General features: G+C 41.6%; 1 protein-coding gene across 5 annotated transcripts in view; it reads right to left on the bottom strand.

Moving 5' to 3' along the window:
* SNX31 (sorting nexin 31) overlaps positions 1-13,762 on the bottom strand; it is an 85,111-nt gene that overhangs the window by 20,999 nt on the left and 50,350 nt on the right. For all 5 annotated transcript variants that reach the window (XM_012184048.5, XM_027973169.3, XM_027973172.3 and 2 more), the window contains 2 exons: positions 4,419-4,511; positions 403-606 (listed from right to left, as the gene is read on the bottom strand). In XM_012184048.5, coding sequence (XP_012039438.4) covers positions 403-606; positions 4,419-4,511 — 297 coding nt within the window. The remainder of the gene's footprint in view (positions 1-402; positions 607-4,418; positions 4,512-13,762) is intronic.

The raw sequence follows: 13,762 nt of genomic DNA, 5'->3' as shown, positions 1-13,762 counted from the left end.
GTTCAGTAAATGGTAGCTGTTATTTCTACATGTTGTTATTACTTTAGATACCCTTCAAGCAGTAGAGAAGTCTGCTGTTGGAAGGTGAGAAGAGGAGTGTCTCTATAGCGAGACTGAGGAACTTGTACCAGATAATAGGTAGGTTTTACTAGGTGATGCTTTGCGCATGCTTGGTCGTGTCCGACTCTTTGCGACCCCCATGGACTGTAGCCCACCAGGCTTCTCCGTCCATGGGATTTTATGATGCTTACTGTGCCTTAGATGCCAATCCACTCAAGGTACTGATTCAAATGGCAAACCTGTCTCCCTGATACTAACAAGGTCATCCAAAAACACTAGGATTTTTAAAATCATGGATGAAGGCTTTAAATGATGGGAAAGGCAAGGTGCCAAGATACTCACAAGGAAAGTGACCTGCCAGCACTTCACTCTGTCCATCTGGAAAGTGACGTCCAGGGTCTGGTTATCCGGCAGGGTTATGCAGCAGCTGATCTCATCATTGCCGACAGAAAGAAGGGCCTGGCAGCCCGGTTTTGGGTGGTCACAGGTGCAGGGTTCCAGCTGCACGTATCCATAGTGCCGGACCTCCCGGGCGAGCTCCAAAAACTGCTCCAAAGTGGGGTGGGCATGGAGGAAGCAAAAGACTGCTTGAAGCGGATGAAAAATCTCATGTCAGAAGCTACTGCCGTTCTAACACAACACCTGGGATGGAGTCACAGTGAAAGCACCTTTTTCTTCCCGGTGACGCAGATGAAGACAATGGCCCCGTGTGCTGACAGGGCTGCCTGAGTTCCTGGTGTGTGCGTCCTTGTCGACCATCATGTCCCTGCTCTTTTTACAGTGTTCAGACATAGTGGAAATAAAATATTCAGTGTGTGAACGATGAAGGAAGAAAAGAGTAGGATGTAATCGAATGAGTGGTTATGATTCTATCTCAGTAGATTAGAGCAGCAGAATAAACAAAAAGTGAATGCTTAAGATGCTGTGTTTAAAAAGAAAAACAACTAAGCTGAGATCAAATTTTTACAGGCTGCTTTATATGCTGGTGGTATTCACTGTCAGAGACAGAGGCTTTGGAAACGGTAATGAAGTGAGGGCGAGAGTGAGTCTGCTAAGTCGAGTTTCACGGCCCCAAAGTCCCAACGGAATGTTGAATGTTGGTGACATTTAAGGTTTAGCTTTTCCCTCTGCTTCTGTTGTTACGGAAGAACAGAGGACAGCTGCAGGTCACACCTGTGGTCCTGGCATCCTGTCCTGCTAATGTCTGTGGAGGACCTTTCGACAAAGTGATCATTGGCGACTGCCTGCAAGTAGCCTGCTCTCAGTTTAGTGACCTCCACTTTGTTCTGCGAGCCTACACCGTGGTCCTATATGATGGGGTGGAAGGTGCGTGTTCAGAGAAGGTAGTTCTCACTTTACCACATGGTTAAATCAGAAAGAAGGCCGCTCAGCAACAACCTGGCTCTTTCCCAATCCTTTCCTGAAGCAAGGTAACTTACACCTCCCTTTTGAGGGCTACGTGAGCACTCTCTGATAAAGGGAAACGCCGTGAGGGACGGGTAACTCTCGGTACCAGGTGGCGGAAGGATTCCAGTCCCTCCCGGCCACGTGTCGGACCAGCTCATTGCACTGAGGCCCATGCATTCAACTTAGGAGGTGCGTTCAGCTGCCGCACCTCCCTTTGGGTCGGGGGAGACATCAGAAACGATAGGCGGTGGGCAGATGTTACCTGCGTGGTGGGGACAGGGGCTGAGTAATCCCGCCGCTGAGCGTTTAGAGTAGTTTCATGCCTCTTGCTACGAAACCTCTTCTGTATTATATGGTATAAATCCTTAATTGTTTATTTTACTCTTCGGTAACACAAAACATTTGTAATAAACTGTAATACACTCTTGGCTGCAGAGCTCTAAAAGAGGTGAAAGTGTTTTTAATTAAAAGCTAAGCTCCATTTCTCTAAGAAGTTGGTGATGAATAAGTAACTTGCTCAAAATGCTAGCTGGCACCTAGCATGCAAAGTTGGGGCGGGGTGGGGGAGGGGGAGTACTGGTATTACTGCCTGTGTGAAAAGCAGAGGACAGAAATCTAAAAGGATTATCTACTTGAAAATGAGTTTTGTTTTCTTATTGGACACATCACACAGCTTGCAGGATCTAAGTTCCCCTGGTTGAACCCAGGCCATGGCAGTGAAAGTGCCAAGTCCTAACGAGGGGACCACCATGGAATTTCTGAAATTTGTTCTTTTAAGAAGGACCTGAAAAAGAAGATATATTAGCATTTGGCAAACTTACCTGCAGAGCCGTGCAGTAAATATCTTCAATTCTGTGGGCATATGAGCACTGTTGCCAGTACCCACCTCTACTGCTCTAGCACAAAATCAGCATTTGACAATACATACATGAGTGAGTGTGGCTATGTGCCAATAAAGCTTTATTTACACAAACAGTGGCCCAGGGACCATAGTGCAGTCTCTTTCTGATTTAGATCAAATAACTGCTCCTTTATGTTAATTTCACTCATTTTCGATTCCAAGTTTTCTTGTACATGTACATAAAGTAAAGCAACAGTTGTTAATGTGTTGACTCCATTAGCAGGAGAACTTTTACAAACACTTAAACAACGTTGGTTTTAATAACAGTATTCTTAGATGCTTCAAGAGGAAAATCATTTGTTAACTTGAATAATGGTTCAGTTTTTTTCAAGTGAAAAAAAAAAAAACCCTCACACATACCCTGTCCTGAAGCAGTACATGTGAATCTGACAAATAAGACATATTTTAACAAAATAAATGGCCTCTCCTTCATTGTGTTATCTTTTTTATTCTTTATATTTAGCCAACTACTAAAGCATTGACTTCAAACAAAATGCAAAGAAAATTTAGAGGACTAAATTCATGCACTCAAAGTGAGAGTTTTTAAAGATCACTATTAAAATAGTATGATAAAATGATGTAAAACATTCAACCATAGAAAACAAACTTTGTTTTATGGCAAAAACACAACTTTTGTTAGAGCATAGCAGCACGGTTAAAAACAATATTCTTACTAAACTAAGAAGTTTATAGATCAGCAATGTCCTTAGAATTGGTAACTGTGTCCAAAGCAATAGCAACATGATATTCATCTAAATAAAAGCTGTAAGTATAAAAATTTGCAAACAGGCAGAGAAACTGAACTCCAAAATTTCGGAGACAAAGCTTTAATGGAATACCAATGGGAAAGTGGGAAAGTGTTAGTCGCTCAGTCGTGTCAGACTCTTTGCAACCCTATGGACTGTAGCCCTCCAGACTCCTCTGTCCATGGGAATCTCCAGGCAAGAATACCGGGGTGGGTTTCCATTCCTTACTCAAGGGGATCTTCCCAACCCAGGGAAGATTATTTACCATCTGAGCTACCCGGAAAGATTTCTCAGTATGCTGCTGCTGCTGCTAAGTCGCTTCAGTCATGTCCGACTCTGTGAGACCCCATAGACGGCAGCCCACCAGGCTCTTCTGTCCCTGGGATTCTCCAGGCAAGAATACTGAAGTGGGTTGCCATCTCCTTCTCCAAATTCTCAGTATACCAAGGAGGAAAATACTAAATCATGGCAGTATATGCTTTTTCACTCTTTTTTTTTTTTTGCAACTCATCAATAAAATTCTCAAAATATGGTGACTTTGAAGGATGGCTTTCTATATCAACCTAAGTATAAATGAATCATCTAAATTTTATTTGCATTTTCTTCAAAATCAGTGCTTTTGTGATGAGCACTGGTAAAGTATAAAGGATTTTTTAAAAAGATAATACAATGAAGCAAAGACCATTTCTTCTGTTAAAATATGACTTTTCAGACTCATATACTTCTTGGGGGGTATGTCCATTGGTACTGTACCATCTTTATGGAAGTTTAAAAAATGAACCTTTAGAAATAATGTAAAGAATAATAGAACGTATATTTAAGACAGACGATATTGGCTGCTGTGTTCAGGGACCTTCAGCCAGGAACCATACCAGGTGTTGGGAACATAAAGTATGTATTATATAAATTAGATAGACTCAGTCCTGGGCCTCGTGGTGCTAGCTGCCACAATGATTTATAGAAGCAAATCCTGGAAACAATCTGACTTCCAATAATAGGAAATTGGTTAGCTAAATGATAACATAATCATAAAATGGAATACTCTGCATCATTAAAAATAATGTTGAGGGTCTATATTAATTAACTTGGCAAAGGACGCACACCATATTGTATTTTTTAGAATCTTTAAACAATAAGACTTTATTAATTTTATAATAAGGAAAATCAATGAAGGTATTCTCATTTTTAAAAAGAGCCCCATTTTTAGTGCTTGATGGGTTTATAAATTACAGAAACAGCTCAATTCCAATATGTTTCTCTAACTCTCTTCCAAGAGATTTCTCTTGGTGCAATATTTCATTCACCTTTGTTTGGTTGTCTTCTTTCTGGAGAGCCTCTAATTTCTGCCTCTGCACCTCTGTGGGTTTGGCCCATTCTTTTTCAATGTCTTGTATTGCCTTAAAACAATATAAGTTGTAAAATTAGCAAACTTAACAGAAATGAATTAACCTTACAAAAATATACTCGTGTATGAAATGCTATAAAAACAGACCCAAGTGGGCATATATAAGGATATAGCAGGTTATAAAGATTACATTTAAAATTAATTGGGTGTAGGTACAATGGTTTGGGTACAACTAATAGCATTTGGAAAAGAAAATAAAATTTTCTCTTTCCCCACACCACCCAATCAGATAAACACAGATAGGTTAAAGATTCGAATGTAAAAACCATAAAAGAACCAGAAGAAAGTGAGTATTCTTATCTGATCAATAGGAAATAACCTTTCTAAGCTACAAAGACAAATAACATACAAATGAATATGTAATTACATAAAAATATGAAAGCCACCAAGAATAAAACTAAGAAGAAAATGGCAAACCAAGGCAAAACTGCATCATATGTGGCCAAGAGTTAATCTTAATTACATAAAGCAATAGTAAAAATATAAAAAATATAAATAGGAAAATGAAGAAATGCTATATATCAGCAATTAATAAAAAGGGATTCCAAATGACAAGTGCAGATTGAACCTCACTAGTAATCAAAGAATCCGTTTGCCTCTCAAATTGGCGAAGACCCATCAGTTCATTTCAGTCGCTCAGTTCAGTTCAGTTCAGTTCAGTTGCTCAGTTTCATCCAAGCCTTTGCGACCCCATGAATCGCAGCACACCAGGCCTCCCTGTCCATCACCAACTCCCAGAGTTCACTCAGACTCACGTCCATCGAGTCGGTGATGCCATCCAGCCTTCTCATCCTCTGTCATCCCCTTTTCTTCCTGCCCTCAATCCCTCCCAGCATCAGAGTCTTTTCCAATGAGTCAACTCTTCGCATGAGGTGGCCAAAGTACTGGAGCTTCAGCCTTAGCATCATTCCTTCCAAAGAACACCCAGGACTGATCCCCTTTAGAATGGACCAGTTGGATCTCCTTGCAGTCCAAGGGACTCTCAAGAGTCTTTACAACACCACAGTTCAAAAGCATCAATTCTTCAGCACTCAGCTTTCTTTATAGTCCAGTTCTCACATCCATACATGACTACTGGAAAAACCATAGCTTTGACTAGACAGACCTTTGTTGGCAAAGTAATGCCTCTGCTTTTTAATGTGCTGTCTAGGTTGGTCATAATTTTTCTTCCAAGGAGTAAGCATCTTTTAATTTCATGGCTGCAATTACCATCTGCAGTGATTTTGGAGCCCAAGAAAATAAAGTCTCTCACTGTTTCCATTGTTTCCTCATCTATTTGCCATGAAGTGATGGGACCATATGCCATGATCTTAGTTTTCTGAATGTTGAGTTTTAAGCCAACTTTTTCACTCTCTTTTTTCACTTTCATCAAGAGGCTCTTTAGTTGTTCTTTGCTTTCTGCCATTAGGGTGGTGTCATCTGCATATCTGAAGTTACCGATATTTCTCCTGGCAATCTTGATTCCAGCATGTGCTTCCTCCAGCCCAGCGTTTCTCATGATGTGCTCTGCATAGAAGTTGAATAAGCAGGGTGACAATATACAGCCTTGACATACTCCTTCCCCTATTTGGAACCAGTCTGTTGTTCCATGTCCAGTTCTAATTGTTTCTTCTTGACCTACTTACAGCTTTTTCAGAAAGCAGGTCAGGCGGTCTGGTATTCCCATCTCTTTAAGAGTTTTCCACAGTTTGTTGTGATCCACCCAGTCAAAGGCATTGGCATAGTCAGTAAAGCAGATGTTTTTCTGGAACTCTCTTGCTTTCTCTATGATCCAGTGAATGTTGGCAATTTGATCTCTCCTCTGCCTTTTCTAAATACAGTTTGAACATCTGGAAGTTCATGGTTCACATACTGTTGATGCCTGGCTTGGAGAATTTTGAGCATTACTTTGCTAGCATGTGAGATGAGTGCAATTATGCAATAGTTAGAGCATTCTTTGACTTAAAGAATGGTGTGATCAGATAACCATGATGGTGTGATCTCTTACCTAGAACGAGACATCCTGGAATGTGGAGTCAAGTGGGTCTTAGGAAGCATCACTACAAACAAAGCTAGTGCAGGTGATGGAATTCCAGTTGATTTATTTCAAATCCTAAAAGATGATGCTGTGAAAGTGCTATACTCAATATGCCATCAAATTTGGAAAACCCAGCAATGGCCACAGGACTGGAAAATGTCAATTTCATTCCAATCCCCAAAGAAAGGCAATGCCAAAGAATGGCAATGTGAAGACAAATATATATATAATGTTCAGAGTTAGCAAGGGTTTGAAGAAATAGGAAGCTCATATAGATCTGACACAATTTAACCTGGTACAACTTTATGGAGATAGTTTGGTATTTAAATCTAAAACCATCTACAGGAATGATAAACATGGATGTAAGAAAAGTGTATTAATAAGGTCCAAAAAAGATGTCCTTTTCATTATAGGGGACTGGAATGCAAAAGTAGGAAGTCAAGAAACACCTGGAGTAACAGGCAGATTTGGCCTTGGAATACGGAATGAAGCAGGGCAAAGACTAATAGAGTTTTGCCAAGAAAATGCACTGGTCATAGCAAACACCCTCTTCCAACAACACAAGAGAAGACTCTACACATGGACATCACCAGATGGTCAACACCGAAATCAGATTGATTATATTCTTTGCAGCCACAGATGGAGAAGCTGCATACAGTCAACAAAAACAAGACCAGGAGCTGACTGTGGCTCAGATCATGAACTCCTTATTACCAAATTCAGACTGAAATTGAAGAAAGTAGGGAAAACTGCTAGACCATTCAGGTATGACCTAAATCAAATCCCTTATGATTATACAGTGGAAGTGAGAAATAGATTTAAGGGCCTAGATCTCATAGATAGAGTGCCTGATGAACTATGGAATGAGGTTCATGACATTATAAAGGAGACAGGGATCAAGACCATCCCCATGGAAAAGAAATGCAAAAAAGCACAATGGCTGTCTGAGGAGGCCTTACAAATAGCTGTGAAAAGGAGAGAGGCAAAAAGCAAAGGAGAAAAGGTAAGATATAAGCATCTGAATGCAGAGTTCCAAAGAATAGCAAGAAGAGATAAGAAAGCCTTCTTCAGTGATCAATGCAAAGAAATTGAGGAAAACAACAGAATGGGAAAGACTAGAAATCTCTTCAAGAAAATTAGAGATACCAAGGGAACATTTCATGCAAAGATGGGCTCGATAAAGGACAGAAATGGGATGTACCTAACAGAAGCAGAAGATATTAAGAAGAGGTGGCAAGACTACATGGAAGAACTGTACAAAAAAGATCTTCATGACCCAGATAATCATGATGATGTGATCATTCATCTAGAGCCAGACATCCTGGAATGTGAAGTCAAGTGGGCCTTAGAAAGCATCACTACGAACAAAGCTAGTGGAGGTGATGGAATTCCAGTTGAGCTCTTTCAAATCCTGAAAGATGATGCTGTGAAAGTGCTGCACTTAATATGCCAGCAAATTTGGAAAACTCAGCAGTGGCCACAGGACTGGAAAAGGTCAGTCTTCATTCCAATCCTAAAGAAAGGCAATGCCAAAGAATGCTCAAACTACTGCACAATTGCACTCATCTCACACGCTAGTAAAGTAATGCTCAAAATTCTCCAAGCCAGACTTCAGCAATACGTGAACCGTGAACTTCCTGATGTTCAGCTGGTTTTAGAAAAGGCAGAGGAACCAGAGATCAAATTGCCAAAATCCTCTGGATCACGGAAAAAGCAAGAGAGTTCCAGAAAAACATCTATTTCTGCTTTATTGACTATGCCAAAGCCTTTGACTGTGTGGATCACAATAAACTGTGGAAAATTCTGAAAGAGATGGGAATACCAGACCACCTGACCTGCCCGTTGAGAAATCTGTATGCAGGTCAGGAAGCAACAGTTAGAACTGGACATGGAACAACAGACTGGTTCCAAATAGGAAAAGGAGTATGTCAAGGCTGTATATTGTCACCCTGCTTATTTAACTTCTATGCAGAGTACATCATGAGAAACGCTGGACTGGAAGAAACACAAGCTGGAATCAAGATTGCTGGGAGAAATATCAATAACCTCAGATATGCAGATGACACCACCCTTATGGCAGAAAGTGAAGAGGAGCTAAAAAGCCTCTTGGTGAAAGTGAAAGAGGCGAGGGAAAAAGTTGGCTTAAAGCTCAACATTCAGAAAACGAAGATCATGGCATCATGTCCCATCACTTCATGGGAAATAGATGGGGAAACAGTGGAAACAGTGTCAGACTTTATTTTTTTTTGGCTCCAAAATCACTGCAGATGGTGACTGCAGCCATGAAATTAAAAGATGCTTACTCCTTGGAAGAAAAGTTATGACCAACTGAGATAGCATATTCAAAAGCAGAGACATTACTTTGCCGACTAAGGTCCGTCTAGTCAAGGCTATGGTTTTTCCAGTGGTCATGTATGGATGTGAGAGTTGGACTGTGAAGAAGGCTGAGTGCCGAAGAATTGATGCTTTTGAACTGTGGTGTTGGAGAAGACTCTTGGAGTGTCCCTTGGACTGCAAGGAGATTCAACCAGTCCATTCTGAAGGAGATCAACCCTGGGATTTCTTTGGAGGGATGCTGAAGCTGAAACTCCAGTACTTTGGCCACCTCATGCAAAGAGTTGACTCATTGGAGAAGACCCTGATGCTGGAAAGGATTGGGGGCAGTAGGAGAAAGGGACGACCAAGGATGAGATGGCTGGATGGCATCACGGACTCGATGGACATGAGTCTGAGTGAACTCCGGGCAATGGTAATGGACAGGGAGGCCTGGTGTGCTGCGATTCATGGGGTCGCAAACAGTCGGACACGACTGAATGACTGAAATGAACTGAACTGAACTGAAGGCTATTACTACTACCATTTTTAATATTGAAAAATTTTCAACTATAAATTGTGGCAAACATATGCTTAATGCTTACTGTGTGTCAGGCAATGTTCTAATTGCTCTAAAACCAAAATCAACCCCAGCCCCTCCCCTCTCTGGTAGCTACTAATTTGTTCTCAGTATCTACTTGTTTGCTTTGGTTTGGTTGGGTTTGTTCATTAATTTAATTATACTATTTATTTATTATTTTATTTATATTTTGATGGAATCATACAGCATTTGTCTTTCTCCATCTAATTTATTTTAGCAAAATACCCTCAAGGTCCATCGGTGTTGCCACAAATGGCACAATTTCGTCTTTTTCATGGCTGAGTAGTATTCCACCCAAGGAATGCTTGAAGCCACTGGTAGATGAAAAAGACAAGGAACAGAAACTCTCCTAGCACCTCCAGAGGGAACGTGGCCCTGCCAATACCTTGATTTCAGACTTCTGACCTATGGAACTGTGAGAGAATAAATTTTTATTATTTTAGAGGTCCTCCCCCATAAAGAAAAAGGTCAATCCTTACAGCACCTTATGAAGGAGATACTATTAATAAATGCCCCAAAATAGGTGATAGAGTTTAGGTATAATCAAATAACAGGTTATGCTACTATTTAAAATTATATAAAATATTTAACAACACGGGGAAAGTCTATGAGGCATTGGTACATGAAAACATGTCTAGTTACAAAATAAGGGCATAGTAATCAGGTCCTGATTTTTATAAAACAAAAAAATAAATATAAACCAAGCCACAAAGACCTTGTATGTACACTTAGCAGTTAAGAAAAATGGATGTGCACATGAGTGAAATGAATTAATAGTATACACAGTAAAAACACTGAAAAAGTTAAGAGTTTGTATGTATGGTTGATATAAGATTTGGGATGATGTTTACTTTTGTTTTTGAGTCCTTCCATATCTGCACGTTTTTATAAAATGAGAACAAATTTTATAACCGAAAAACAATGAGTAGTGAATACACTATTAGGCCCTGTTGGCTGGGCTTTGAGCAACTGGACCAGCAAATGTTTCCACACTCCGACTCCCTGACGGGCTGCTCAGTCCTCTGTCCTAATCTGCACTGCAGGCTCAAGCTGAACAACACTGGTCTCAACACCAGAGCTCACTGAAGACGGATGCCCCCTGGATCTCCTGAAGCCCTCGGCAACCTTTCCTGTGCTCTTCCCCTCTTCTCCTGGCACGCAGCCTCCCTTCCGCTTTATCCTTCCTGGCCCCAGGACAGGCCCTGAGATCAGCTTTCCATCTCATCAGCGGCATACACTTAGCCTGTGCTATGCTGACAGTGAGTGCTGTGCTAAGTTGCTTAAGTCCTGTCCAACTCTTTGCGACTCTGTGGTCTGTAGCCTTCCAGGCTCCTCTGTCCATGGGCTTCTCCAGGCAAGAATACTGGAGTGGGTTACCATGCCCTTCTCCAGGGCATCTTCCCGAGCCAGGGATCACATCTACATCTCTTATGTCTCCTGCACTGGCAGGTGGGATCTTTATCACTAGCTGACATCATGCTTTATTTAATGGAGTTTTCCACTGGTCCTCAAACTGTTAGAGAAGAACCAGAGCCCTTTACCCCAGTGTATCTCGTGCAATGTCTTACAAGAATTTGTGCAAACCCACAAACAATTCTTTGCTATCAGGTGCTTTATACCTTAGTATATGATAGTCTGAATATAGTATATGAATATACTGAACATAGTATACGAATATAATATAGTATATGATAGTATATATCTTAGTCTGAATGTAAGTCTATATGTTATGTTCCTCATATCACTGAGGGACAGGGTATGCCTTAGCTCCAAGAGGAGAAAGAAAAGCTGAATACATTTTGATATTACTATTGGAGTTGGGGAAAAGGAGACGGATTTAAAGAGGAGAAGAAAAATAATTACTATTTGTTGAGAACTTTTTAAGGTAAGTTTTCTCATTGACTTTTTCCAAATGGTTCTGTGGGTTAGGAACATTTACTCCCATTTTAGAGATGGGTAAAATCAAGATCCAGAGATGTTATAACTTTCAAGACAATCCAGTAAGTAAGCGGCAACAGTTGGATTAAAACTCGGATCTGACTACTCTACCAAGCCCTCCTCCTATTGCCCGAGACACTGAATTTTGACCACATAGGCAGCTACACACCCCAAGACTTTCTCCTTATTGTCAACTGTTCTCAAAACTGAACTTAGATACCATACCTAAGCTAAGAATGGAATTATCATGGGTGTGAAGAATGAAACACCTTTTCTTTCCTGAATTCACTTGATCTTAGAGCCCTGTAAGGACTGTTAGAACCTGGCAATGATGTCAGAGAGAAACCTGACTAAATATACAAGGTAAACAGCATTCGTGGTGGTAAGTAGGTAAGTACTAACTAAAGATACATCATTCATCATTAGAGGACCTGGGACTCTCAAATGTAGAGCTTTAAATAGCCTACAGGAGAGGTAAGATAAATGTTTTTGTTTTACTGCCCTTGAAAACCTTTGACCCTGATTATGATTTCACAAGTCATCACTCAGATATATTATATACAGTGCCTCGCTCCAGACAGTGAGAGAGTCAAGTTTAGATAAATGTCTCTACTCAGTTATATGGTTCCCCAAAGACTGGCTGATGGAGACTCATGTGGAACCTAATTTTTAAAATTGCATGAAATCACATAAGTCACGGTTTTCATGAGCTTCAATCACACACATTCTAGTGCTCTCTGCAGAGTCTACAGTAGTGAGACAAGGCAGCAGCCACTTGGCTCCAGGTGGTTGAGGCAGAACAGATCAAGGCTAGGGAGCATGTTGGGTCATGGGGGTATTAGGAGGGTAGTGGTCAGCCCATACTCCCCTCACCACACCACATGCCCTGATGCAGGGCTTGACTTGCCTAGTAGAAGGGGCACCTTTTTCTAATTTGCACAAATTGTAACCAGGCCAGTGGTGGCCCTGCTGAAATGTAGGCCCAGACCGGACAGAGCCTTCGGTATTTTTTAGAAAATCCATAAACTTCTATTTTCATAGGCAATCTTCCACTTTGTCTGTGGTTTAGTTGTTAAGTCATATCGGACTCTTGTGATCCCATGGACTGTAGCCTGCCATGCTCCTCTGTCCATGGGATTCTCCAGGCAAGAATACCAGAGTGGGTTGCCATTTCCTTTTCCAGGGCATCTTCCTGGCCCAGGAATTGAACCCAGGTCTCCTGCATTACAGGCATATTCTTTACCAACTGAGCTACGAGGGAAGCCCCCACTTTATTTAATGTCACTCAAAATTTTGAAAAGAAGGAAGTAAACACCTTGTGGGAATCCACTTGGCTCCTGGGACATCACTAGACACACTGGCTTTAAAAAAATTTGAGAGTATTTCTTAATGGTTAATTATGATGGCACCATTATTTATCAGAGGAACTCCCCAGACTTCTTCCATTCACTTTTCAAAAGGATGATTGCTTCTCATTCATTCATATCTCCTAAGTGCCCAGGACACAGTCTGTGCCCTTGGCCATTCAGAGTCTAATTAGAGAGACGCAGATACGAACCCGCACTCACAACACTGGGTGGGAGTCCCATGATGGAGGGCAGAACAAAATGCCAAGGGGGCAGAGAGGGAGGGGACAGAGAGGACTTCCCAAAGGAGGCAGCAGTTGTGGGTCCCTCCCTCCTGTTGGCCTTGGGCCCCCTTTCCATTTCTCAGGAGCTTCACTCGAATTTGAGAAATGATAGAGGCAGGGGCTGTTATGACATCAGCTATATAGTTTCTTGAAAACTTTACCAGGCAAAGAGCTAAGGTTTGAATATCAGTCTGTTAAAGCTGGAAGAACACCTAGAGACTGTTAGTTCAGTCTCATTGCTTCACAGGGAGACATTGTACTTCCAGTTCCAGAAGGAAGAAGTGACCAGTCCAAGGTCACCCAGAGGAGAGAGCCACCGACAGAGCAGGGGACAGAAGGCATTTTTGAAACTACCGTTCAGTGTGCTTTTCAAGAAACCATCTTTTCCCAAGCCATAAGAGGAGAAAACACCATCAGTTTCTCTCTGGTTTACAACTCCTTAATGAAGATTGATAAACATCGTATGCTGCTGCTGCTGCTGCTGCTGCTGCTGCTGCTGCTGCTGCTGCTGCTGCTGCTGCTGCTAAGTCGCTTCAGTCGTGTCCGACTCTGTGCGACCCCAGAGATGGCAGCCCACCAGGCTCCCCCGTCCCTGGGATTCTCCAGGCAAGAACACTGGAGTGGGTTGCCATTTCCTTCTCCAACACATGAAAGTGAAAGTGAAAGTGAAGTCACTTAATCATGTCCGACTCTTAGTGACCCCATGGGCTGCAGCCTACTAGGCTCCTCCGTCCATGGGATTTT

This window comes from Ovis aries, chromosome 9, assembly GCF_016772045.2.
Source record: "Ovis aries strain OAR_USU_Benz2616 breed Rambouillet chromosome 9, ARS-UI_Ramb_v3.0, whole genome shotgun sequence".
In the NCBI taxonomy this organism is placed as follows: domain Eukaryota; kingdom Metazoa; phylum Chordata; class Mammalia; order Artiodactyla; family Bovidae; genus Ovis; species Ovis aries.
Note: the sequence above shows the minus strand (reverse complement) of the source record. Positions and strands in the feature narration are given on the sequence as shown.